Source organism: Hippopotamus amphibius, chromosome 1 (genome assembly GCF_030028045.1).
Source record: "Hippopotamus amphibius kiboko isolate mHipAmp2 chromosome 1, mHipAmp2.hap2, whole genome shotgun sequence".
Classification (NCBI taxonomy): domain Eukaryota; kingdom Metazoa; phylum Chordata; class Mammalia; order Artiodactyla; family Hippopotamidae; genus Hippopotamus; species Hippopotamus amphibius.
The window spans coordinates 9,380,364-9,407,453 of record NC_080186.1 but is presented as its reverse complement, the minus strand read 5'-3'; the positions used below and the strand labels follow the sequence as shown (position 1 = coordinate 9,407,453).

Sequence of the window (27,090 nt, the reverse complement as noted above, 5' to 3'; positions counted from 1 at the left end):
AAACCAAAGTGTTCTAATAATCAAGTTCTTCTGGGCTGCCTGGCCAGTGGGGATGGCAAGTGGCTGTTCCTTCCCTGGGTTAGACACAGTACTGGAGGGCCCCCTTTCTTTTTTCTTCTCTTTTCTCTCTCTCAACTCATACAGAACTTTAGAGGAAATCCAGTGACAACACTCAGAATTAATAACATGCAGATAAACATACAAACATAAGGAGAAACTTTTATAATTCATTTCAACCAACAACATTAGGATCATTTTGGCATTAACCAAAGCCTGTGCCTATCAAAGCTTTATCTCTATCTCACTTCATCAGCTGCCCTCTAAATCCAATTACAGAGGGATCCTCTATTTGGTTTTTTTTGGGGGGGCAGTCTTGTTTTGTTTTTAGATGAGGTGCAAGTTTGCAGGGGTTTACTCGTTGGGTGAGACACGGGTGAAGGACTAGTGATGTGAGGTGCTTCAAAGGAGCTATGTTTCCCTCCCATTCGGGTGAGCTGACCTTTACACAAAACAGATCCCTCAAGCTCTACAAGCCCTCGGGGGCTTTCTTCATACCACACGTAGTGCTTGGGGTTAAAGATACCAAGGTGACGATGACGTAGTCCCCTGTCCTCAAGGAGCTCAGTCCATTGTAAAGACAGACGTATAAAGAGATAAAATCAACATAAAGGATGCTGAGAAAATGAACACCATGTCAGAGCTCTGGACCCACTAATTTTCTCTCCTTCATTTCTAAAAGGACAAGAAGCAAGTACCCACAGCTGCCGACCCCATTTCATCTGGCCAGAAGGCCTGAGTTTTAGAGCTGGCCCCATAGCTAATTAGCTGTGAGATCCTCACTGGGTCTCAGTTTCTCCATCTGTAATTTGAGAGGGTGAAAAGCTGGTCTTCGAATTCTTTCCCAGATCTGTGTCCTAAGAATTTCTACGAGGGTATCAGAGGTTGTGTTGAGAGTCCAAACCTGGGAAGAGCTGCCTTTGCCATGTTCATCTGGAAAGAGTGAGAAGAGTTTTAGGCTTGAGTCTCTCTTCAGAAGAATACAAGATGGGCTTCAATGGAAAGGCAGAAGCTGGAGAGTTGTTACCACAGGAAATATTATTCAAAAGAGGCTTCTCAGAGAACTCAATTAAAAAAAATAAAATAAAACTGAGGTTAGACATTGTTCACTGCTGTATTTTAACTTTTAGAGACAAACAAGTGGCAAATTCTTCATTGTGTTTAGTCCTAAAAATTTTTTTCTCTATATATAACATTCATTGAGGCACCTCAATTTGCCTTGTCAGCTGAGTTTTAAACAACCGTTTTGCAACAATCCTACAAACTTTCCTTGCTGACGCTACTGGACACAAAACCCAAACAGGTAGGAAGCATTCCCAGCAACAGGCTGATAAAATCTACCCGGTTTTGCCCCTTTTGCTTTGTTTCTCAGTGATCTTGTGACTAGAGATTTTCATGTGCATCTGAGATTTTAGAACCGACCATTCACACAACCCAGCATGGGTACCAGCAAACCAAGGCCCTCTCTTGGAAGTAAGACTTTTCCACAGCTGTCCTTCCATGTCAGAAAGCTCCCCTGGCCCTCTGCTGAGACTTATTCTGATGGGAAAAGCAGTGGGCTTGGAGTTGTGAGCTTTAGGCATTGCTGCCAATGCTGACTGCATGATTTTGGCAAAACTATTCAACCTATGTGGCTGAATTTCCAATCACCTGCCCTGCTGGCCCCCCGAGGCATGTTGCAAGGTTACATTATCACACAGACATGAATGTGCTTTAATTCCTAAGGGGAAAGGGTGCTTTCTAGAGCAGCAATGTGGTCTATGGGAAAGAACCTGGGGCCATAAAGGAGCCCTGAGTCCTCGTCCTCTTCTACACGCTCCCTGATGAGCCTCCAGCAGTCAACTACCTTTGCTGTGACTCAAGTGGCAATAATAATACTTGTACTCTGTACTGTATGTGTGTGAGGATCAAACAATAACAGGAGTATGCTACAAAAGTTAAATTTCTATAAAACTACAAGGAGCTATTAGCAGCTTTTCTTTTATAACTAACTTTGACATCATTCTTGCCAATTTCCAAGTTACCAATAAAGAGAAAATAATCCAGCTGGCCAAAATACCCTGCTCTGAAACATGACAAAGGCAGCAAAGCTGAAACAATGGGCTGCTTTTGGAAGCATGCTCTGCTAAATTTTCATTTCAGTGAAAACACTGAAAGTCATTGCTTGCAAGCCAATGTGTTCCCATATAAATTCAAGATCTTGCAGGAAATGTTTACTTAAACATTTTCCTCTAATAAAGCAAACAGATATTTCCCATAAATATTATTTTAATTCATTAGATTAAGAGGGACTGGGGTTTCCCTTCTTTCCCCTATAACAGTTTCCCAAGGCTTCCTGCTACCTTGCAAAGCCTGCTCCAATAACGCATGCCTAGCCTCATCCCATCCAGGTCAGTATCCTAGACCTGAGCTGTGGGGAGTGGAGGAGGAAAAACAAGGTCCTGAAAGTCAGCGGCCTTTTCCTCCCTGAATTTCTATACACAGAGCACGACAGTGCATCTAGGTCAGCTTACAGACATGTTTGGGAGGAAAGTCATAAATAAACATTTTCGAAGTTTCAAAAGTTTCTGTTTATTCCACATAAAAACCATAAAATAGTTAGATAATGTAAAAACCCAGAAGGTATTTCACTTATTTCATAACTATCTGTTGAATGTACACCACGTGAAAATGCCATACCACATAAAGGGGAGCCCACATGGGTACCACCGGGATCACCTCAACTCTTACAATCAATATTTATGGCTCGTCCTACAGACACTGGCAACAGTTGGCGACAGTAAGATCTTCGCCTTCCAGGAGCTTACGTCTACTCCGGGAGCAAATGAATAAACAGGCATTCGCATCAAACATTTCGTCTCAAGCTGATCTCATCTTGAGGAACAGAATAAAGTGTCCTTTCCCCTGGGCCCCCACAGCACTTATCCCGTGAAACTGCAAGGATCCCAGCTGCAACACTTATCCCCTCTGTATTATGCTTGCTTACTTCTCGCCCTGCCTTACCTGTTTCATATTCCTCAAAAAAAATTTTTTTTAAGTCTTACTTTCCTAAGTATTTGCCACAGAACCGAGCACCTAATTGACAGTGATAAATGTTTGTTAAACGGATGTTTGACACATGAGCACAAATGGTTAGTATTTTCCAAGGAAAAACAGGGTCACTGCCCTAGCGGAAGCAAAAAGTGCCCTAGGAATTCAGAGCGGGGAGGACCTTTTGGGCATCTGGACTGGACCTTACATACTCAGAGCCATTTGGCCAGAGATGAGAGGTTCATTCCAGAGAGAGGAAGACTCATGAGCAACAGTGCAAAGATGAGGAGAAAACAGCACGACTGGGTAAACAAAAAACAATCCGGACGGCCAGCTTTCTGCCGCTTCCTCTTTGCTTTACTCGACTTCCCCAATTTGGCTCCTGGTTTTGGAGCTTATCTCCACCCTCCTCATGTGCCTAACTAGGAAATTTCCTTGTGCTTACAAATGGCACAAGAGGGCTTCCCCGCTGGTATTTAACAGAAAAGAAACGAGAAGCCGTCACTGCCATTTGCCTGTGTGACCTAAGTGCAGTGCGTCTCTGCTACTATTTACTGACCAACTGGGCCTCCAAGTTGCCACTTCAGGACATAGTGAGCCCCCTTGAGAGTCAGGCCTGGACATCATTTGGCTCTGAGGAAAGCCAAGGGCAAAGCCAGACTCTCACCCCTTCTGGAAGTGCCTTCATTTTTTCTTCCATGGTCTCTCTTATTTCCACTTACCTCCAACAATGTCCAAATGTTACTTAATGTATGTCTTGACATAAGCTGAAACTTTTCTCCCTACCACCTCCATACCACAAAAGATTCTGCTCTAAGAACTGTTCTCATCACGCTGTTTGTGTTTGTGAGCACCCAGACACTTCACATACACAGCACGTGGTTATGAATCAGTCAATAAGCCTCTTTAAGGAAAGACACATTTTTCCCCACCCACCCAGACGTGTTCTCTGACACCCCCTCTGCTGGGAAGGTGTGCTAACATGGCTCACACGACACCAACGACGGAAAACCCCGTCTCATGTGGAGATGCTGGTTTCTACAGTATCTGGTAAGATCCAAGAAGCACTGCCCAACAATGATCTAGAAATCAGAGACCAAGGAAGGAGCCCAAAGCTCTACCACTTTCTGTTTGGCTCTCCTGGGTAAGTTATTTACTTCTGCCGGGTCTCAGTTTCTTCATGGTGGTGGTGGAGGTGGTGGTGGTGGTGGTGGCAATAAAAATATCACCTGCCTGCTTCCAGGCTTACAGATGGGATTAGATATATATAAATCCTTCATCAACAACTAAAACTCAAGAGAAATATAAAGTGGTATCATTATTGTTCTAATAAGGAATGATTACATTCTAATAAGTTAATCTTACTTCTTTTCTTCAAGAAGCAAAGCCCAAATCAGGTCAACAGAACTAACCAACCATAAAGCTCTCAGGACACCACCCCACCCCCAGCACTCTCCATCCGGCTTCTTAACTGCAGCAAGGGTATCACTAGGCGTCTGAAAGCCAACGTACCAGCAGAACTCAGAGACAGAAACACCTCTACAAAATGTGGAAAGCTGTGCTTCAGAGCAAGCGGAGGTGAGCAGGGGAAGAAAAGGACTACTGGAGAGAATGAGGTTATTTTCTGCCATCAATTGACAGCGGAAAAGCATGAGTCTCTCTGCCTTCATGACCTCTATGCTGAAAACCAGCTATTTCAAAATGACATCCTACTTGCTTAGAAACACTTAAAGTAGTGAAGTTCAGTAAATGGCTTAAGGAAATTACAGTTTAACACGTACATTTAGAGGAAGTTGGATACTGGAGCACACTCTGAGGTGGTCCGAAACTCTGGTCTGCTCCTCGGGCAAAACTGAGGAAAGGCCTGTGTGTGCAAATCAAATTATTTAAATCTGAATAAATCTTGGGTTAAACACATCACGTGTGTGAGAAAGTACAGACAGCTTCCTCAAATGCTTTTCAGTCATTTTCTGTTTGGTTAAGGAAAACTCTTTCAATCTTTTTGTCCCATTTCAATTCTTTTACATGAGATTAGGGATTCCTTGATAGTAAAGATTAATTCAGAAAGCCTGGAAATTACAGTTGAAAAATCCCAAGGTCCAACACAGAAGGGGGAAAAAAAAGTTGGGAATGAATGGAAAACTGAGCTTTACTTTAAAATGCTGTTGTTTCAAGTGTTTGTGTTTTAGCTTATACAATGGTTTGGGTTTAGGAAAGAGTTATATCGGAGAAGCTGCACTGTGTGGAGGAAAAATATACAGACCTCCAAATCACTTCTTCCTAAAACTTATGGCTCCGACACTCATCATTAAATGTCAGTCAAGGTAACTGACCACTGTGGTCTCGTTTTTCTCATCTGTAAAACGGAGATAACCCTTCCTTCCTTGTGGGGTACATGTGAAAACTGAATGACACAGCATCTGTAAAGCTCCTAGCCCTTCCTTACCTGACACACAGGTGCCACCCGACAAACGATGGCTACATTATCCACGTCCTTCTCTGACTTTTAAGGATCACATTCCAAGGACTCCCCTCTTTCTCCTTAAGAAAACACTTTGATTTAGCTTTTCTTCAAAATGAAGAGAGACATAACAATTACAGGGAAGAAAGAGGTAAAGAAACCCAAAAGGACCTTCCAAACACAGTGAGTGTTCTGACTTTTTACTGCCGAGAGTTAGAATGTATTTATAAAAATGGATTATAGTTTGTCTCATCTTAAGTTTGTCACAATTTTTCAAGAAATGCCAAACACTGATATGAATAACACTGAAATGCAGAAAAGGGATGAACTACCACATCTCTGGGGTAACCAGTCAACCTAAGAAAAGCTTGAACATATTATGCTTTTTACTCACCATGTTTACACTAGAGTAGAAAACCACTACTCTTTGGGGGCCACAAATATTTCCTGTCTTTTCAATTTAGCAACTGAACATACTTTTCCGCCACCATAGACTGCAGTGTTGGAAGACAGAGTGAATTCCTCTGAAACATGAGATGTTTGGTCTAAGGAGATAACTAAAGACCTGACTCTTAACTGAACTACTACTAAGAAATGAAGACAAGTTTTAAACTTTTCCAATCTTTCTGTTTCAAAAACAAAGAGTCAGTGGTGGTGTCATTCCCTGCTACTTCTGGCTGAGCTGCTCAATTAGGATGGAACGAGAGGACAGCTAAGCCCCACTCACCAGGCTCCTTCATGAGCGAGGCTGCTCAGTGGGGCAGGTGGGGACTGCCTGGGAATTCTGGCCACTCCTGGGATTCTCATGCCTCCGCTCCACCTGCCCGCCCCCACCCAACACACTTCCAACTCCCACAAATAGTTGAGGTTTGACCAAGTTAGGATAGGTCAGTACTGGGTCGTTCAGCATCTAAATTTTGCCTCTAACCAAAAAGAGCTCAGACTAAGGGAATCATTTTATCCAAGGTTATCAGAAGAAAATAAAACAAAAGCTCTGTTGCCAAGAATTTGAGTCATTTCTCTACATACAACAACTTCAAGGCACCTCCTCTTGGCTGGAAAAGAAATCCCTTGGGTGACTTATTTCAGATCAAAGTCTTTTTGAAAATAGAAAACTCTGCATTCTCTAAGGGATAGATCACTGTCTGAAGTGAATTTCATTTAACCTAAAGTTTTATGCCAACTTAAATACACTAAAACCCCAATGCTTATAAGAAGGCATTCACCTCTTACTTGCTTATAGGTACATGGAAAAGCTATTACGGGGATAATCAGCTCAACTGTAAAATGGAGCAGTCATACATAATGACAAAAACAGATACAAGCCATAAATTGTCTTTTCCCCTTCAGAATCCATGCAGGCAGGCACTCCAGTACATTCTTTTGTGCAAAGATAAAACTTTTGCCTTGAATAAACAGTGGCTTAGTCTCATTTGAGCCTTATAAACAGACTGCCTACAAAACAAATACAAACAAATGCTGTTTATCTTAAACAAAAGGCAGATGGACCCCTTTGCCCTCAACCAGGTCACAGTATATATGATAGGAGGCTGGCCAGTGGCAGGGGCTGGCTGAGAAGCTCTGGGTGCAGGGACGTGAAGTCAGTTTCCACCTGATCACTGCTATGCCCTAGATCTGGTTTCCTGGGCACAGAGGGCCAGTGAAAGGTTCTCTTGGAAGGGAAGTGGCTCCTCCACACAGGGTACCCCAAAGAGAGACCAAAGAACAAAATACCATCTAAAGTGCTAGCTAGATAGGGTTTCCACTGGACTATCCAAACTGTCTCAACTTCCCTCTCTCTCTTCCTCACTTAACTGGCTTGTGCTTCTCTTCAGATGGTTTTCCTAAAAGCTATCCAAGAGTCGAGGCAGGTCTCTTTGTTTTTCTCATTGTTGTTTTTGTTTTTTACATACAGGGCATATCTAGAACAAATCGAGCAGTTAGCAATATCTCCAAAGTGCAACTTAAAAATGAAAATTGAGACGCCACTGCAGAAGATCAGTCGCTGGTTCTGCAGGTTCCTGGCTGACCTTGGGGAGATCACCTCACCTCTCTGGGCTCAGTTTCTCCATTTACGTACTGGGGCTAACACTGCCTGACCTATCTACTAACCGGCTTATTCAGATGATCAAATGATATCACATGAGTAAAACCACGTTTGCAATCACCAAGGTTCTTACTGTCTATAAGGGAGGTGGTGATGGTCACCACTAATCCCACACGAGAATGACCAGCACCATTTTCTAAGGGCCTGCTTTGTGACGCAAGTGATGTGACAGCAGTCACCTTACAAGTGAACCAAGTGATGTCAAATAATAAGCTTCTGGTGGGAAGTTGACAGTAATTAATTTTTCATATTCTCTATAGTGCCTGGAAGAAAGCCTCACACACACAAAGGAGAATCGTCGTACAGGGGAAAAATCAAGGCCTTCAGAATTAGCTGGACTTGGTTTCATATCATCCCTGTCCTTTCTAGTTGTATGACCTTGAAAAAATTATTTAACTTACTTTAAGTCTCAGTTTCCTGATTTGAAGAACAGACATTAACATACATAAGACAATGTATGTGAAGTCTATCACAAGGCCTGACAAAGAGAAGGTGCTCAATTAATGTTTATAAGTGAGTATGTTTTCCATAATGAAGCAGGGAGTTTCAACCCTGTTCCTGCATCTTTTTCCTACTAATGCTGTTTGCACCAAGAAATATATGAAACTATTAGATCTTTATTCATAACAAACAAAACTGATTTAAAACAATAAAACAATGGCTAAAGCTACATAGAATATAATGTATTAACTAAAACCAAGAGAAAATTCATAACTCCTTAACAAAAATTTAGATCTGTAGAATCTGAGCTGGGGAATCTGGGCTTGGTAGAAATAAATGCTCTAAGGCCAAAGAGAAAGAAATAAACCTATCATACAACTGTAAAAGTTATATAAGTAAAACTAACCTTTAGTGAATAATGAACCATGAATTCTAATTCCATGAACAACAACTGACTTTGATGGAAAAACTTTTAGTTAAAAACAGGGAAAATTATTCAAATATTTGCATTTGTAAGTGTAGACTCAAAACGTAACTGAGATCAAAAAAGTACCCAAGATCAAAAGCATCCTATATTGCCTTGATAAAGACACAAAGAGAGGGATGGAAAGTAGGACAGAACAGAGCAGAGGTTCCATTAGTGATGATCAAAAGTGCTCATCTCCTTTGCTGGAAGAAATTAAGTATGCTATTGGCTTTCTTCCCTTAGGAAGACCAGATGACAGCTGTACAGAGAAAACACTGAGTTTCTACAGGGGCAGAAAAGAGAATGGAATCATCTGTTCTAATGTTAACATCTGAGATTTGCTTAGTTTGAAAATACTTTTTTTAATTTTAAGAATAACTATGTAATTTTCCTATAAGTATATGAAAATAATCACAAAATAATCACAGATAGAAGGTAAATGAGAGTCTATCTAAGAGAGAAAATTTGTTCAATGGACACCTCCCCAGCTCTCTGGCTTTCAAAGAGGTTAGGGGGTCTTACAGATATTCAAATGACACCCAACTAGGGAAAAGCGTGCTTTTTGGAATTCATGCAGCAGAGAGAAACTTGCTCCTCTGACATGATTTTGGAATTTGAAATACTGTGCTTTTCTTAAATAAATCATATTCCTAGAAAGGATTCCAGGAGCAACCATCTTGTCATGGCCTTAGAAATAGGATCAGATTTTGAGGGCCTACCCAAAGGGTTAGAATCATTTTGCTAAGATCCAGGCAAGCAAGTCATGGGATAGATGCTCATAGCTTGGTGGCTAATCCCTAAATCATAATCACCTTAGATCTGGACTCCATAAGCTGATTTTTGAGGTTTGCGGGGACAGAAGAAAAGGCTATGAGAAATAAAGGGGTTAAAGGGCACAGATTACCTCCTATTTCTAATTCCTTGATGCTAATATGAAATAAATTAAATAACAGTTTAAAATGTAACGAGAGGGCTTCCTAGGTGGTGCAGTGGTTAAGAATCCACCTGCCAATGCAGGGGACACAGGTTTGATTACTGCTCCAGGAAGATCCCACATGCCACGGAGCAACTAAGCCCATGTGCCACAGCTATTGAGCCCATCTCCGGCAACTACTGAAGCCCATGCACCTAGAGCCTGTGCTCCACAACAAGAAAAGCCATGGCAATGAGGAGCCCGTGCACCACAATGAAGAGCAGCCCCCGCTCCCCGCAACTAGAGAAAGCCTGCGTGCAGCAACAAAGACCCAACACAGCCAATAAATAAATAAATTTATTTTAAAAAAATGTAACGAGAAATTCCAGAATTGGACATGACAGACTTGACATTAAAAATTTGTTGTGAATAATTCACACCTACCCACAGACAACTAAGACCTGCAGGGCTATTATCTTCTTGTGTGACAGAATGAATTCCTTTTTAACTTCTCACTGGGTTTTTATATCTTCATCTCTTTTGCTCCTCAGGCCAGAGGGGCAGGGGAAATTACCATCATCTTCTCATAGGTTTTAAAAAAAAACAAACCCAAATCCCTCAAGATTAACAGAGAAAAAGATTATTTGAAGGTAGGAATGGGATTAGAACCTAGGCATCCTGACTACCAAGTGCCCTTGATGCTCAAGTCTACGTCTACAGTAATGATGTATGATCTCCTGGGAGGCATGAACCTCTCTGACAATCCAATGAAAACTTCGGATCCTTGATCCAGGAAAATACACGTATATACAATATTTATAATTAATTTCAAGAGGTTTATGGGGCTTCTCCACTCCATTCAAAGCCTATTAAACCAGGGTTCCAGCCCTTTGGCCTCTGCAGCCAAGTGGGGCTGGCTGGCTGGGGCTCGGTGAGGTGCAGTTCTGTCTTGTCTGACCCCGTTCTTTAATCACCGGAACTCAAGCACTCCTTAAAGGAATACTTCCCACAGGCCAACAGTTGATTATTGTGGTCATTTGCACTTCCTTAAACTCTTCTTGTGTACACAGAAAAGCAAACAAAACACTCCCCTAAAGCAACATTAAAGGTCTGATTTCAACCCACAAAACTACAAGAAAATGGAGATCTTTAGCCAAACTGCATACATGCAGAATCACAGATGACCTGAATGGGCATTTAGCTGACAGACCTGGATTTTGAAGCTACCCTTTCCAAAATGAAGTGGTAATTTTAAGTTTCTTTGCTTTCTCATGATAATATGGACTATTTATTATAACACATCCAGGGCTCTTGGTATCAAAATAAATTACATAGCAATTCCTTTGAGTAGCAGCCTGTGACACCAATACTGAATAGCTCACTAAAGGCAAGAAAAAACATGAAGAAAGACACCAACCACATTGGGAGCAGGGTTCCCATTCAAGAGGCCTCAGATCCTGGAAAACAGTACCCTTATGCAAATCCAACAAGATAAAGCATGATGTCCAACAAGACACATGATCACTGTCACCCAGGCCTCCATATGGAATTGGGGGTGAGGGTGGAGGTAAGGATTATGCTGCCCTTTCTTGCTGCTTAAGTTACACTCTCATACTGTCAAGCTTCAAAAGCAGTTTTCCAGGGGAAACAGAAGAACCAAGAGATGAATGAGACGTCACCGAATGAGAGAGAATAAAGCAAGCACCAACGCTTTTCACCAGAATGTTGCAGAGAAACTCTGGAGAAACCCACACAAGGTCTCACCTGTGGAGAGGTCACAGGCACATCCCCAATGTCTTCATTCTCACCCACACGGTAGCTAGAGGGTCCTAACAGCCAAACCGGCCCACACAGAGTGTGAATCTCCCACTCCTCAAGCCTGAGACTCTCCTCCTCTGTAGACTGTCATTTCAAGGGCACTAATGGTTTCCTGGTGGCTAAAGTCTGAACATTTTATATTGATGCAAACCTAAGAGTCAAACTGAAAACCCATTTCTCTTGTTCAGTCCATATTTTTCAACGTTTTCATAAGGTCATACTTCATTTTATTCTCACAGTAAGCTATAAAGTCAAGGCATATTCCAGGTTGAGGAAGGCCTTTCAATAAACCATAAGTGCCTTTATTTTTCAAATGAAAACAAAGCCCAGGGGTACAAAAATAAAGAAAAGAACTACAAAACCAAAGAGCCTGTCCTACGTTAATTAGTTTTAAAAAATTAAGTAAAATCTTTAAACTGAGCATTTACAAATAATTTTTATCGAAGTATAGCTGATGTACAATATTATATAAATTACAGGTGTATACAAGTAAGTATTTTAAGTGCATCTGTTTATATCAAGCTTAGTAGCTAAAAGAACATTGAGGAATCTGTGCCACTTTTATGTTGCTGTCAGGGTAAAGGTCCAAGGGCAGCACAGGCAATGAGTCAAGGCAGAAATGTGCACACTCATTCTGACTTTGACCCTGAGTCTGTTTCCAAATCACGACTTAGAAAGTCTCTTGCCTCTCTACCTTCCACCCTTTCTCTAAAAGTGTTGCCTGTTTTGAATCACAAGCCAAACAGTACACTTTGCTCTAGTTTAATATAAAAGTCCAGCACAGGCATACCTCGGAGAGCCTGTGGGATCCGCTCCAGACCACCACAATCAAGTGAATACTGCAGTAAAGTGAGTCACACAAATTTTTTGGTTTCCCAGTGAACATAATGTTAAGTTTACACTACACTGTAGTTAAGTGCACAACAGCATTGTGTCTAAAAAAATAATGCATACGTCTTCATTTTAAAATACCTTATTACTAAAAAATGCTAACCACCATCTAAGTCTTCAGCGAATCATACATCACAGATCAACGACCAACATTACCATAACAAATATAATCATAATGAAGCAGTTTGAAATATTGCAAGAATTACCAAAATGGGACCCAGAGACATGAAGTGAGCAGATGCTATTGGAAAAATGGCGCTGGCAGACTTGCCGGACATGCAGGGTTGCCACAAGCCTTCAATTTGTAAAACACGCACTATAAAACGAGATCTGCCTGTGTTGAAAAAGCTTTTCTGACTAAAGAACCATCATCTCTAGAAAGAGTTTGGAAAACAGGGATAAATTCCCAACTTTCACACGTTACTACCAAGAATGCTACGCAACACAGCAATGTTGCCGTCCAACCCTACCTCCTTACCTGCTCATCAAGACAAATTCCTACGTGGCACTTGAAAGGCTCCCTATGGTGAAGCCATCGTCCTAGTGGCCATGGCACAAGTGCACCTATGACTTCACAAAAGCAATGCTCTATGGTAAACAAGGGGGCAGCACAGGTGCTCTCCCGATGCTGGCTCACTTGTGAAAAGGCCAGTCTCTGGAAGGAAACCTTGTCACGCTGACAGGAAGGGGAGGAAAGCAGAGTCTTTAGACAACTTTTTTATGTTATCAAATAGCAACCCCTCTTCAACTACCTTCAGCTTTCCCAGCTTCACACGTAAAATCAGCTCCTGTCAAAAATTAAACTATGGAATAACAAGATGTCCACCAAACAGGAGACCAATGAACAAAAAAGCCAGCTAGACAGCAAGATGCAGGAGAATTACACTGCTGTCCTTCCGCTGCAGGACTCAGATGACGTAAAGGGGTGCTTTGCCCTAGAAGCCTATACCTTAGTTTGGACTTTATGCTGTGAGCTGTGGGTAATAACAAGTAGACTGTGAGCAGGAGAATGGCACCATCAAGTTCCATGTTTTATAAAGCGAGTTCATTCTGGCCACACTGTGAAAGCTGCGTGGAGGCCGGGGGCAGGAGGCTATGGCAGGTACCCAGGGACGAGAAGCCAGAGCCTGGACGAAGGCAGTGGGGACGGAGAGGAGGAAGGAAGTGCAGAGGTGCACTTCGTGGACCTGGGCCGGGTTACTGGAGGTGTGGGAAAGGTAGGGCATGTGGGCCGTGAAGCCAAGGCCACACGTGTAACGTCTCACAACCTCGTAACTCTAACAGGACTCACAGTAATGTAGAGGACTCAAGGCTCATAACAAGGGAATTTCACCTCTATTTCGTTACCTTGGCAGCAGAGTTTGATACTCCATGTGTAACATTTCTGATAAGGCCCCCAACATTTCCATACTTTATCAGTCCAGTCACCCCTTCAGAAACATCATTCAAAAGCCCCATGGGATTGCCAAGGAAGTCCACTGATCCCAGGATCCGAGCTGCCTGGCTGAGGAGTTCCTGTCAAATGGAGCAGGAAGAGAAGAAGAAAACCAGCATCTGTTTATATCTGCAGATCCAGCAAACAGGTTAGAAGTCTGTCTTGTTCTCCGTTCCCACCAACGCCAACAATCACCCTTTAATTCTCATCAACTGTGACCTCCTGCCCTTCCTGAGCTCCACCCTAACCCTCTCCCAATACACATACCCCAGAGGTTACTCTCAATATTCTTAGAAATACTCTTCAAAGCCATTCAGAAGGAGAAAAAACCTATGAAACAGGTAAGACTCTTTACAAATACTTACTAGTACATACATCACATTCTCCTTTCCATCGCTCTACAAATGGGGAATTAACCAGCAGCAGGGAGAGTTCTAAAAGGAAAGGGAGGGAGGCAGCAGATCTGGAACCCCTCACGTCCGCAGAGCGGGTGGTGCGCAGAGCGGGTGGTGCGCAGAGCGGGCAGTGCGCAGAGCAGGCATGTTCAGACCTACGCGGCAACGCTCCACCTCCTGTGCACCACCCCCCCCCACCGCCTGACTCCACGGCCCAGGGATATCCACCGCCTCACTCTCCTCACAGTTCAGTGGAAATATCACCAGTGAGGGAGGCCAAGGAAGGAAGCAGGGAAAGAAAGGAGGGAGATGCGAGGGAGGAAGGAGAGAAGGGCACAAGAGTGGGATATACTTTAACTCTGACAGCTAGTAAATTCGATAGGATCTTGACTGATCTAGTCATCAAAGAGTATGCCTTGGCTTTACATTTTGGTCTTTGCAGTCTGGATAATAAATACAAAATGGAAAATGTCCAACTTGATAAAAAATTTTTAAGTTCAACTCTAGGGCAGTATCTCATAGGCTCCAAGAACACTGCGGTGGTTGCTGCAAGTAGGCCCATGCCTGGTAAACAGAGTTCACAGTCTTTTGTGTGATCGTGAAAGCATCAATTAAACCCTTAAGAGCTGTGACTGACTGACTAGTTCTGGGAGACAAGACTAACAGCTCATAAATCACATGCACTGTTTCACGCTTTTCATGGTGTGCATGGACTTCATGGCTGTGACCTGACCCATAACACAACAATCAGAGCTGAAATGTTCAACTGGGCTGTCAATAGTAGTAATGTCTCAGTAGCCAGAATTCCCAAACAACTAAAACAGTCATTGTGCTTCTGCTCCAGCCACCCAGTACCGCTCCAAAGCTCACCTCCTGGAAGTGTTTGAGGATATCATTGATAATGAACTCCTTGGTCTCATAGGGATGTACCCGAGTGAACGGATCCAGATTAATCACAGCATCTTCAAACCGAATCAGTGGAAATCCCAAGGTGCTTTTTAGGGCCTAGTTAGGGAAGAAAGGTGATGACATGCTTTAGTCACATGATGGCCTTCCGGCGTACTGTAATTCTGGATTCCATGAAGGCTACGAGTCATGTCAACTTTCTAGGGAGAGTCAAGGCTATGATATTCATAAGAAAGGATTTTCCTGGTAATGATAAAAGTAAAATATCAGGAATATATATATAAATATATAGATATATCACTCAAAGTAACATATATCACATAGAAATAGACACTATTTGCTTCACAGCAAAATTCTTCCTGATCTGTTTTACATCTGTGCATCTGTCATGTTTTACTTGTTGACTGAAACATACCACACACACGGAAAGGTGTACTAATCAAATGTACAGTTCAGTGGTTCTCCTCAAAGTAAACACAACCATGTAACCACCACCCAGACCAGAAAGTCACTTCTTATCCCCAACTTGGAAGCACCACCCCACCCCTCCCTTTGTGGACTCCCCGTCACAACTCCTTCTTCCCCTAAGGTAACCAGTATCTTGACTTCTATCACCACAGGTGAGTTCTTCCTGCTTTGAATTTTATCTAAATGCAATCATCAGTATGGACTTGGTTGTACGTGGCTTCTGACATCAGCGCTAAGTCTGTGAGAGTCACTAGGCTGCTGCACACAGCTGCAGTTTAAATATAACTGCCAGTGCTACACAGTATTCCAACACAGAATAAAACACAATTTATTTAACCAGTGCTGTTGATGAGCAGTTGTGTTTCCATTTTTCTGCTATTATGAATAATGCTGCTATGAACATTCTTGGACATGTCTTTTGGGGCACATTTGTACGCATTTTTCTTGAATATCTACCTGGGAGTGGAACTGCTGGGTCATAAAGAATGTATGTACTGCCAAACAGTTTTCCAAAGCAGTTGAACTGGTTTATGCTCCCTTCAGCAGTCTATGAAATTTCCTGTTATGCTACATCCTCGCCAACACTTCGTAAAGATACTTTTTTAAAAAAACAAATGTTCTCATGGGTGTGTAATGGTAACTCAGTGTGGTTTTAATTTCCATTTTCCTGTTGAAGGATGAGATTAGGCACCTGATAATATAGATATCAGCCACGTGGATATATTCTTTTATTAAGTGCCTACTCGAGTCTTTTGTTCATTTTCACAGTGGACTTGTCTGTTTTTTCCTTATAGTTTTGTAGGAGTTTTTCTTATACATTCTGTATATAAGTCTTCTTTTTCATGAATGTACTGCAAATATCTTCTCCCTTTATGTGACGTGTCTTATCACTCTTCGGTGTTTTTTGACAGCAGACATTCTTAGTTTTAATGAAATCCAAGTTAACAATCTTTCCCTTTATGGTAAGAACTTTCTGTGTCGTAGATAAGAAATTATCTACACTAAGGTCATGAAGATATTTCCGTATGTCTACTTACAGAATTTTTGTTGTTTTACTCTTCACATTTAAATCTACAATCTACCTGAACATGATTATTACATACGTTCTAAAGCAGAGATCAAGAAGCATTTTTTCCAGATGGGTATCTAATCCACTGAATAATATTTATTGAAAGACCATCCTTTCCCTTATTATAGTACAGTGTAACTTTGTCATAAGTCAAGCGACTGTACTTATGTGTCTGTTTTTGGATTTTCTTTTGTGTTTCATTTTGCCCTGCCTTCTGCCAATACTACACTGTCTTCATTACTATAGTTTTATAATAATTTTGAAGTCTAATAGTGAAAGCTCTCCAACTTCATTCTTTTTCTTCAGGATTACCTTGGTTACTCTTTGCACTTTTCATTTCCAAATAAATTGTAGAATCAGCCTGTCAATCTACCACACACACAAAAAAAATTGCCAGAATTTTCATCAAGACTGTATTCAATCTACAGATCTATAGATCCCTGCAAATAATAAAGTTTTCATTTTCCTGTCCAGTCTTGACACATTTTCTTTCTCTTATTACTTCACCAGCGAGGATCTCCAGCATAACAGTGAACAGAAGTGGTGATAACGGCCATCCCTCCCTGCTCTCAATAGATCACCACGAAGTATGATATTTGGGGTGGCTTTTTTATGGAGACACCTTCTCAGATTAAGGCGGTTCCTTTCCTTTTTTGTTTGCTGAGTTCTGATCATAAATGGATGCTGAATTTTGTCAAAAGACTTCTGTGCAACTCGAGATAATCGTATTTTTCAATTGTTTCATTCTGCTGATGTGGTGAATGACATGATCTATTTGGAAGTGTAAAGTAAACTTACACCCCTGGAATAAACCTGATCTGGTTATGATATGCAGTGGGCCCTTGAACAACGTGGGGGTTAGGAGTGCCGATCCTCTATGCAGTGAAAGTTCTCCAATAACTTTACAGTCAGCCCTCCACATACACAGTTCCACACCCACAGATTCGACCAACCATGATCATGCAGTGCTGTATCCACTGGGGGAAAAAAAATCAGTATACAAGTGGACCCACACAGTTCAAACCCCACGTTGTACAGGGGTCAACTACATTTTCCTTCTTATCCATTGATGTATTTGATATAACATTTTGTCCAAAATTCTTTCTTCTATGTTTGTGAAAAAATTCTAGTCTGTAATATTCCTTTATTATTTGATTATGTTCAAAATATAAATTATAGTTTTCTGGTAAACTTCTTGAACATATTTACAGTTATTTTAAATTCTGTGTCTGATAATGTCAACACCTGGCTTATCTGCTTCTAGTGTCTGTTTTTTCTCTTGGTATGCCTGGTAATTTGTGACTGAATGCTACATTTTGTATAAAAACTTGTAGACTTATTAAATGAGTCTTTAGCTTCTGGCAGGCAGTTAAAGGGGCTTAATCTAATCAGTGTTTTCAAGGGTGGCTTTCAGTCTTTGTAAAGATACTCTCAGTCTATTTCCATCTTTATAAGGTTTGGTATAGTCCTTCAGCAGTCTCACCTGAAAATCAATTCCATTCCTCCACTTTCAATCTCCCCAGCACCATAAAACTGCTATAAGATCTATTTAGTTACCCTCTTGGCCACTACTTTTTGCTTGGCTTCTCTCAGACTACTTAGAAATTGGCTTCTGCTTCAAGAAACAAAACAGCTCAGACTATTGGGGTCTCTGTTCTGCCTGTCCCTTCTCTATAAGATATGAGCCCCTCCACACCTACGGTCAATTAATCTTCAACAAAGGAGGCAAGAACATACAATGGAAAAAAGACAGTCTCTTCAGCAAGTAATGTTGGGAAAGCTGGACAGCTGCATGTAAATCAATGAAGTGAGAACACTCCCTCACACCATACACAAAAATAAACTCTAAATGGCTTAAAGATTTAAATATAAGACATGACACCATGAAACTCCTAGAGGAGAACATAGGCAAAACATTCTCAGACATAAATCACAGCAATGTTTTCTTAAATCAGTCTCTCAAGGCAACAGAAATAAAAGCAAAAACAAACAAATGGAACCTAATCAAACATAAGCTTTTGCACAGCAAAAAAAACCATCAACAAAACGAAAAGACAGCCTATGGACCAGGAGAAAATATTTGCAAGCAATGAGACCAACAAGCACTTAATGTCCAAAATATACAAACAGCTCATACAACTCAATAACAATAAAACAAACAACCCAATCAGAAAATGGGCAGGAAACCTAAACAGACATTTCTCCAAAGAAGACATACAGATGACAAAAAGGCACATGAAAAGATGTCCAATACCCCTAATTACTAGAGAAATGCAAATCAAAACTACAATGAGGTACCATCCCACAACAGTCAGAATGGCAACCATTAAAATGTCTACAAATAATAAATGCTAGAGAGGGTGTGGAGAAAAGAGAACCCTTCTACACTGTTGGTGGGAATGTAAATTTATGCAGACACAATGGAAAACAGCATGGAGGTTCCTTAAAAAACTAAAACTAGAGTTGCCATATGATCCAGCAATCCCACTCCTGGGCATATATCCAGAGAAAACTCTATTTCAAAAGGATACATGCACCCCAGTGTTCATATCAGCACTATTCACAATAGCCAAGACATGGAAGCAACCTAAATGTCCATCAACAGATGAATGGATAAAGAAGATGTGGTACATACACACACACAAACACAAAATGGAATACTATTCAGCTATAAAAAATGAAATAGGACTTCCTAGGTGGCGCAGTGGTTAAGAATCCGCCCGCCAACGCAGGGGACACAGGTTCAATCCCTGCTCCAGGAAGATTCCACGTGCCATGGAGCAACTAAGCCCATGTGCCACAGCTACTGAGCCTGTGCTCTAGAGCCCTTGAGCCACAACTATTGAGCCCATGTGCCGCAACTACTGAAGCCCTCGTGCCTAGAGCCCGTGCTCTGAATCAAGAGAAGCCACAGCAATGAGGAGCCCACACACCACAACGAAGAGTAGCCCCCACTTGCCACAACTAGAGAAAGCCTGAGCACAGCAACAAAGACCCAACACAGCTGATAAATAAATTTATTAAAAAAAAAGAAATAATGCCATTTTCAGCAACATGGATGGACCTAGAGATTATCATACTAAATGAAGTAAGTCAGAGAAAGACAAATATCATATATCACTTATAGTGGAATCTAAAATATGATACAAATGAACTTATTTACAAAATAGTAACAGACTCAAAGACATAGAAAACAAACTTATGGTTACCAAAGGGGAAAGGGAGTTGGGGGGAGGATAAACTAGGAGTTTGGGATTAGCAGATACAAGCTACTATATATAAAACAGATAAACAACAAGATTCTATTGTAGACCACAGGGAATTATATTCAATATCCTGTAATAACCTCTAATGGAAAAGAATATGAAAAAGAATACATGTATATGTATAACTGCGTTACTTTGCTGTACATGTGAAACTAACATAACATTGTAAATCAACTATACTTCAATTAAAAAAAAAAAAAAAAAGCTATGAGCCCCTCAATGACCAGCTCTCTTTATAGCAATGGAGCCTCACTTTTGCTCAGCCAGCCCCGTGAGACCAGACTGCCCAAATCCTTACTCGGATGCTCTGACTTTTGGCAGCTGCTCCCTGCTTGACTTCTCTGCCTTTCTCCCTGCACCACTTACAAATGAGAATTGTCTCAAAAATAAAACCAGAGTAAATGTTGGGCTCACCTTATCGAGTTTCCCTGCTCTCATAAACGGTGGACTCAAGTACTGGTTGTCTTGGGAACTTTCCAATACCTTCATACAGACTTTTGGGCTTTTTTCAATCTAGCTTTTTTTGTAGTTCTCAGCTAGTTTGGGTCTGCTCTAAGCCAGTTAACAATTTCTGGATATGGTCTATTTTCCAATTAAATTTTTATTTAACCTGATTGACATTTTAAGGATTTTATAGAGCATGCCAAATACTCTTTTTTTTAAATGTAAAAACACTTTTTCATGCTAATGTCAGGAAACCTCTGATCTACTTGGAATTTATTCTTATGTAGAGTGTGAACAATACATTTTATTTTATATGTTTGCATATGGCTATCTAGTTAATCTAATAGCATTTATTAAAACATCTATATATTCCTCACTAATTAAAATGCTTTTATATTAAAAGCTCATGTGCAATTTAATGGACTTTCTATTTGACTTTCTCACTTATTTTGTAATCCTTTAGCATGTACTTTCAGAGTCTGCCTTAAATTCTTTTGGAACAAGAGCATGTTTAATTGAAATAAAATTATATAACTGAAGAAAACCTAGATGAAATTGTCTAAAACCAGAGAGTAGGACAACTTTTCTGTGACTCAAAATTCAGATTCAAAAAGGCAAAAGATAAATTTGACAACATAAAATAAAAAGTTTTTGTCTGAGTTTTAAAAACATGCACACCAAAAGCAAAGTGAAAAGACAAATGAAAAACCAAGGAAAAAACATTTGCAACTTATATCAAAGACAAAACTTCTATAAAGAGCTTCTAAAATTAGAGGACATGAAAGACCAATAAAATGATTTTTTAAAAGGACAAGTGACATAACCATACAGTTTAGTCCACAGAGGAAAAAAATGTCCCCTTTAAAATAAACACATGGGTTAGGAGAAGAGAAGAAACCAAACAGAAGAGTAAGAGGAGTGGGACTTCCCTGGTGGCACAGTGGTTAAGAATCCGCCTGCCTATGCAGGGGATACGGATTCAATCCCTGGGCCAGGAAGACGCCACGTGCCACAGAGCAACTAAGCCCATGTGCCACAACTACTGAGACCGTGCTCTAGAGCTCGCGAGCCACAACTACTGAGGCCTGCACACCTAGAACCCGTGCTCCACAATGAGAAGCCACCGCAATGAGAAGCCCACGCACCACAATGAAGAGTAGCCCCCGCTCGCCACAACTAAAGAAAGCCTGTGAGCAGCAATGAGGACCCTACACAGCCAAAAATAAATAAATAAATAAATAAAATAAACCTTTAAAAAAATATATTAGAAGAAAAAAAAAAGGAGAGTAAGAGGAGAACGAGAAAGGACAAGAACAGAGAGGTCAGCAGTATCAAATATGACAGAGGATCCTACAAAGACGAGGACAGAAGAAAGGTCACTGCATTTGGGGCCTTGGGAAGTCACTAGTAACCTCCTACTAAATAATTTCAGAACCAAGCATTTCAGAGATTAAGAGCATTCTCAAGCTAATTCAGCCTAACACTCTCATTTCTTTAAATAAATAAAACCAAAGAAATGTTAAGCGGGTGGCCTGAACCCCTGTAGCTAGTTATTAGCAGATCACACACTTGCACATGCTCATTTTCACAACAGCAACTACCTATTAGGTGGAAAGCCATTCATTCTTGCATGCCTCACCCATCCATGTGGTGAGTGTTGATGAAATGAGCAGGCACTATTTTCCCCATTTTACAGACAGAGAAACTGAGGCCCAGCAGGCTTAACCGCTTTGCTCAAACCCACAATAAACAAATATGCTGGGAAAGCCAGGTACTGACATCAGTTCAGCGGTTTGTTTTGTCAGTACAACTCTGAGCATTACTTTCTTCCCAGAGAAGAGGAAATGAGATCAAAACAAAGGCATACGGCAGAAAGCTTTGTACCCCGACTTCCTCACTGCAACCAAACACTGAAGAAGAAACAGAACCACACGTAATACAAAGACTTTAAAACCTCTACTAAGCTGTCAAAACCCTCATGAGAGACACTATCTCCTTTCTGAGTGGCTAACGTGCCTTGTCTGAACCAAGGAAACACTCTGGTCTTTCAGTAAAAATGATCTTCACCCGATCCTGCTTTGGGGCTCCCACATTTGAAAAAGCTGAGACATGGCACATGGGTATGAATTGCTCTGCCACCTTCAGGTGGTTCTGGTGAGTCAAAGCTGAGGAGATGAGAGGGAAAGAGCCAAACAGGGCTTTTTCTTTTAGTCACTAAATGACTAATCAAATACAGTAGTATACAAAGTTGATGCTTATTTACTCAAGTAGCAGACAGTTTCCTGTTATAAAATGGATTCTGGAGAAAGCAATCTGTGCTCATAAGCTCCTAATAAAAATAGGAAACTGTCTATTCCTACCTCCACCAGACAAAAACTGCTTAAGTCTTCCAGAAACTTTACAGAGTTGAAGGAAGAAATACCTGTCTATATGCCATGAGGTCTCAGATCACAAGCTAGTCCCTGGGCCATGTCCTTTCCTTTCTTAGTTTATCCTGCACTAAACAAAACTGTCTGGAATTCATTCTTTAAAGGTTTATTTATGGTACATAGAGACTGTTTATGTGAAGCAGGGTATTTGCCCATTCCCCTCTTGGGACAGTGTTTAAAACTACAGGGATATTTCCCTCTCTGGCACTTTCTGAAATACAATTAACAATACTGGATCTTTTTTCCTTTTAACAAATCTGGTTTTTATTTAGGGAGGGGAGGAAAAAAGTAAAGGGTCTGAAGTTTCCCAACAAATTATTTCAAGCCTTTGAGAAGACAGTTTTAGGCTTTTTAAATAGTGTCTTTGTTTGAAATTCCCCCTCACCACCCCCCTCTTGCTCTCTGACCATTAAAATGTGGGTTTTCTTCCAAACTAGATTGCTCAATTAAAGCCCTTCTTTTGTAATACCCCAATGCTCTAAATGGGAAAAGGACTGCTGTAGGCCACCTTGTGAAACCTTTTAAAGGCTCCTGGACTCTTTTGATCTTTAAAAAACCAAAAGAACATATAAACTACCTGGCATTTTCAATATTACTCTGCTACTCTCTAACATGCAACCTTGGGAGAATAATGGAGAATGCGGAGTGGGGTGGGGTGGGGGTGGGGACTGCCATGCTTTCGTCTGCATTTGCAAGATAGAACTATTATCTCCCCCTTCTTCCAACGCAGAGTAAGGAATCCAATTGAGATAGCAGATGTGAAACTGCTCTGAGTCCTTCTGAACAGACACTCTATCTGGCAATAATGTACCCTCAGCGTAAACCTGAAGAGATTTCCCTCTGAGACTTCTGACAGTCTCACTTCTGTCCTGGAGTCAAGAGAATCAAGACAATTATTCCTTCAATACCAAAGACATGGTTACCTTTTAGTCAGACTCGTGTGATTCCTGCTCTGGGACAGGACTCCATTTCCTATGCACATACTTTTAGCCGTTACATATTCATCTCACACAGCAGATTGCTCTTCCTAAGAGCTACTAATAAAGGGATATTACTCTGTTAGAAAACTCTTTGAATAAATGACATTATTTTATGAGTCCCAGACTCCACGAGGAGAACTCAAGACACAATAAAATGGTGACTTCCACAAGCTGAGAATTTAACTCTGACAGCCCAATTCCCAGCACCCTGTTTGAAACATGAACGTACCATATTCAGGGTGCCCCCCCCACATACACACCTCATAATGTGGCTGCTCCACTGAATCTGTTTAGCAATCATTTGAAAAACATCTTGAAAATATTCCTTCGACATAGCGCCAAATGAAACATTCGACCTACACAATTCCCAGTTTACTGCGTGCAGAGCGTCAATACCATGGAACCGGGGGTCTGGAGCTACTTCGACTCTAGCAAATCATACTGCATTTGTCAGTCTGGGGGGAAGTTTTCTACTGGGAGCAATCTGAAAGGAACAGTTAGGTGTCTGTGTTTCTTAGCAAGATGATTTAAAAAACAAGAAGTCCTTAACTCTCAGGAAATGCCTGACATTGGTTTGTTGGGTGAGTGCCAAGTGTTCTGGGGGAATATATACTTTATCAAACAAACCCATTCCAAAGGGTCACATAAGTCAAGTGGATACTTGTGGATATTAGCAAGATAGTGGTTTTCCCATGGTTTTCCCCTCACTCCCATGCTAATTATAAGTATTTTTAGTCTCCTGGGAAACATGAAGTTAAGGCAAATCAAGCAGACAGGACGGTCCATCGAGAAGGCACTGTTCTCAGGACGGCTACAGGAGCTCCCTGGTCCCCACCAGTTCTCCCAACTACACATGCCATTTGCTGCTTTAATGAAGCAGGCGCCCATGCCCTGTCCTTATCCAAATATGATCTGATGTGGACCAGACTACTGTCTTGTTACCTACAAGTCTATTTAAGAAGCTGTGAGCTGGCAAACCGTGGGCCACATGAGGCCCACACATGTGTTGTGTTAGGCCCACAAGGTTTAAAAACAAAAAAATTCAAATTGGTTGCCAACATTTAAAAACCAGGAGATTCCACATAAAAATCCAGATTTCCGGCTTCACTTTAAAAAATCCAAAGATCTGGCATCACTGGGTTCCCATTACCCCATGACAACTGGCTGGAGCTGAGCTGCGCTGCCCCCTTCAGATGAAGTATGCACACTCTGAGGGCCACGGTCCCTGCTGGGCTGCTTCACCTACTTCACTGCTAGCACAGTCCCTGCAGGCATATAAATTTATGACTCCAGGTTTATTACTTATTTGTTCATGTCTCTAGCTACTGCTGTTCAGAAAGAGAGACCACCTTGCAGCATCTTAAAGGAGGCATGAGGCAGTGGAAAGTCTTAGACTGGTGGTTAGTGGGGAGGTAGATGCCTTGATAACCATCTTTAAGTGCAACTGAGGGGAGAACCAGAAGTAAGGGGTGCAAACCGCAGGGAGGCAGATGCAGACTCCACCTGAGGAAAGACCTTCCGATAATCACCTGGGTTCTACTCCTGCTCCTATCATTCCCTATCCACACAGGCTTCAGCGACAGAACACCGTGAACGCCAATATCCCCGTTCATCAAACAAGGGGATCATTAAGGACTCGCAGAGCCCTAAATTCTCCAATTCCTTATGTTCTAAGGGGCAGCACAGTACAGGGGAAAATGCACATAAACTTTAGAGTCAGATAGGCTTGGATGTGAATTCTAGCACCATCCTTTATTTAATAGATTTTTACTGCAGAAAATAAAGATGGTGTTCAGACTGTATCTGTGGAGTGCACATCCAGATGCTCTCTCTGCAGAAGTATCACATCCTATTATGGTTGCAGGGCAGGCCACATCTCGGTAGGTAGGCGACGGCATTGTCCTTGAAGGTGGTAGACAATTCCATCATCAGCCACTCAAGAAGAGGTGAGCACTTAGAGAGGAGGCGAGAAGGAGGGCAGGCAGGACTTGGGCACAAAAAGAGGATATTGTCTTGGCTGTAGCTTTTCTCTCGACTCTGGGAGCAGCCCTAGGAAAGGAGGCTTTTACCTCACTGAGATAAGCCAAGAGCTAAGCAGAGGGCAGGTGGGGTTTTATGTAATTCTGTATTTACTCCCTTTTGTTACTGTTTAATCTTCACCAAAGTCATACCTAAACATTTAAAACAAAAAAAAAAAGAAAGAAATATACAGTCGACCCTTGAACAACACAGGTTTGAACTGCATGGTCCACTGACAGCTTTTCAACTGCGGGGAGGGTGGGTGCTCCTGACCCCATGCTGCTCAAGGGTCAACTGTGTACACGCACATACATGTATAAGCTGATAAACCTCCTCAACAAAGAAAACCTGTAAAAATATCTGCTACAAATGATGATGCTGGACAGAAAAAACACACTCATTCTTTTCCAAAGAAAAGTCATTTTTGAAGCTCGCCCAGCTAGCAGCTCACCTTGAGATCCAGAGGCAGCTTGTTGGAGGTGAACACACTCAGCTTGATCTGAGGGATGCTGATTTTGAGATTTTCAAAGTAGTATCGAATCGGCGTCCCTCTCTGCTCAACTGTCTTTTCGTGGAGGTTTTCATCGTATTTTTCCACCTCTGGTACAAAGGTAGAATTGTTATTTTGAAAAATAAATCTCCTCTAAAGTCTCATGATTCAAGTGCTTTCATTCACATTGAAAAGAAATTCATAGGAAAATGTAAACACCTATTTGTCTAAATTTAATTTTTTCAGGGCTCAGTAATATATACAGTATCCTGATGCCATTTCTTTGTAAACGCAGATCTGGTTTATGTTGTTGATCAAAAAAGTACAATAGCTTAATCTTGTGATTTGCGACTCTATACCATCTGGCAGATATCATCTCTGGAAAAAATAATCCAAGTGGGAAAGCCAAATGTCATGGGTGCACTTGCTGGCAATGCGTTTTCTAGAAACCATGTCATTATCATTATTATTATAAATGACCCAGATTATCTGAATTTATTTCAGAAAATGATATCCAAATAAGTACATGGAGGGCAGTTTAACTGAATCATCATGAACAACATGACCAAGTCAATGATGAATCTGAGCGAAACGTAATGCCTTAAAAAGAAACAGGCTGCAGGCTATAAAGAACTGACATCACGACAAGTGGTACACTCTCCCAAACAGTGGACATCATTTAAATAGCACAGTGGAGGCAGACTTCTCACTTGTTATCTCATGAAGTAAAAGAGATGAACATGGGCTAAAATACAGCAATGCACTCTTCAATTCGATGCTGTCCCCACACCCATGTGGGAGGCTTATTTGCACTTGGATTCATGTGCTTTAGAAATAAAACCAAAGAGACTGTATGTATCTACATATCAAACAAATTTATATTGTAAGCTTTTATATAGTTCTATTTATGGGAAGAAGGGAATAGGTTTGAAAAAAAAGATAGTGCAACAGAGACAGGCTTATCTGTATTCAGAGAATAGGAATAGTTATAGAAAGTGGAGAAGA

General features: G+C 41.2%; 1 protein-coding gene across 6 annotated transcripts in view; it reads right to left on the bottom strand.

Annotated features, from left to right (window-relative positions):
• VPS13D (vacuolar protein sorting 13 homolog D) overlaps positions 1-27,090 on the bottom strand; it is a 236,908-nt gene that overhangs the window by 73,202 nt on the left and 136,616 nt on the right. For 4 of the 6 annotated variants that reach the window (XM_057696680.1, XM_057696624.1, XM_057696634.1 and 1 more), the window contains 3 exons: positions 26,047-26,195; positions 14,885-15,019; positions 13,532-13,699 (listed from right to left, as the gene is read on the bottom strand). In XM_057696680.1, the coding sequence (XP_057552663.1) occupies positions 13,532-13,699; positions 14,885-15,019; positions 26,047-26,195 (452 nt within the window). Of the gene's footprint in view, positions 1-4,868; positions 4,952-13,531; positions 13,700-14,884; positions 15,020-26,046; positions 26,196-27,090 lie in introns of those variants that run through there. The other 2 variants (XM_057696651.1, XR_009047679.1) reach the window with 2 other exon arrangements.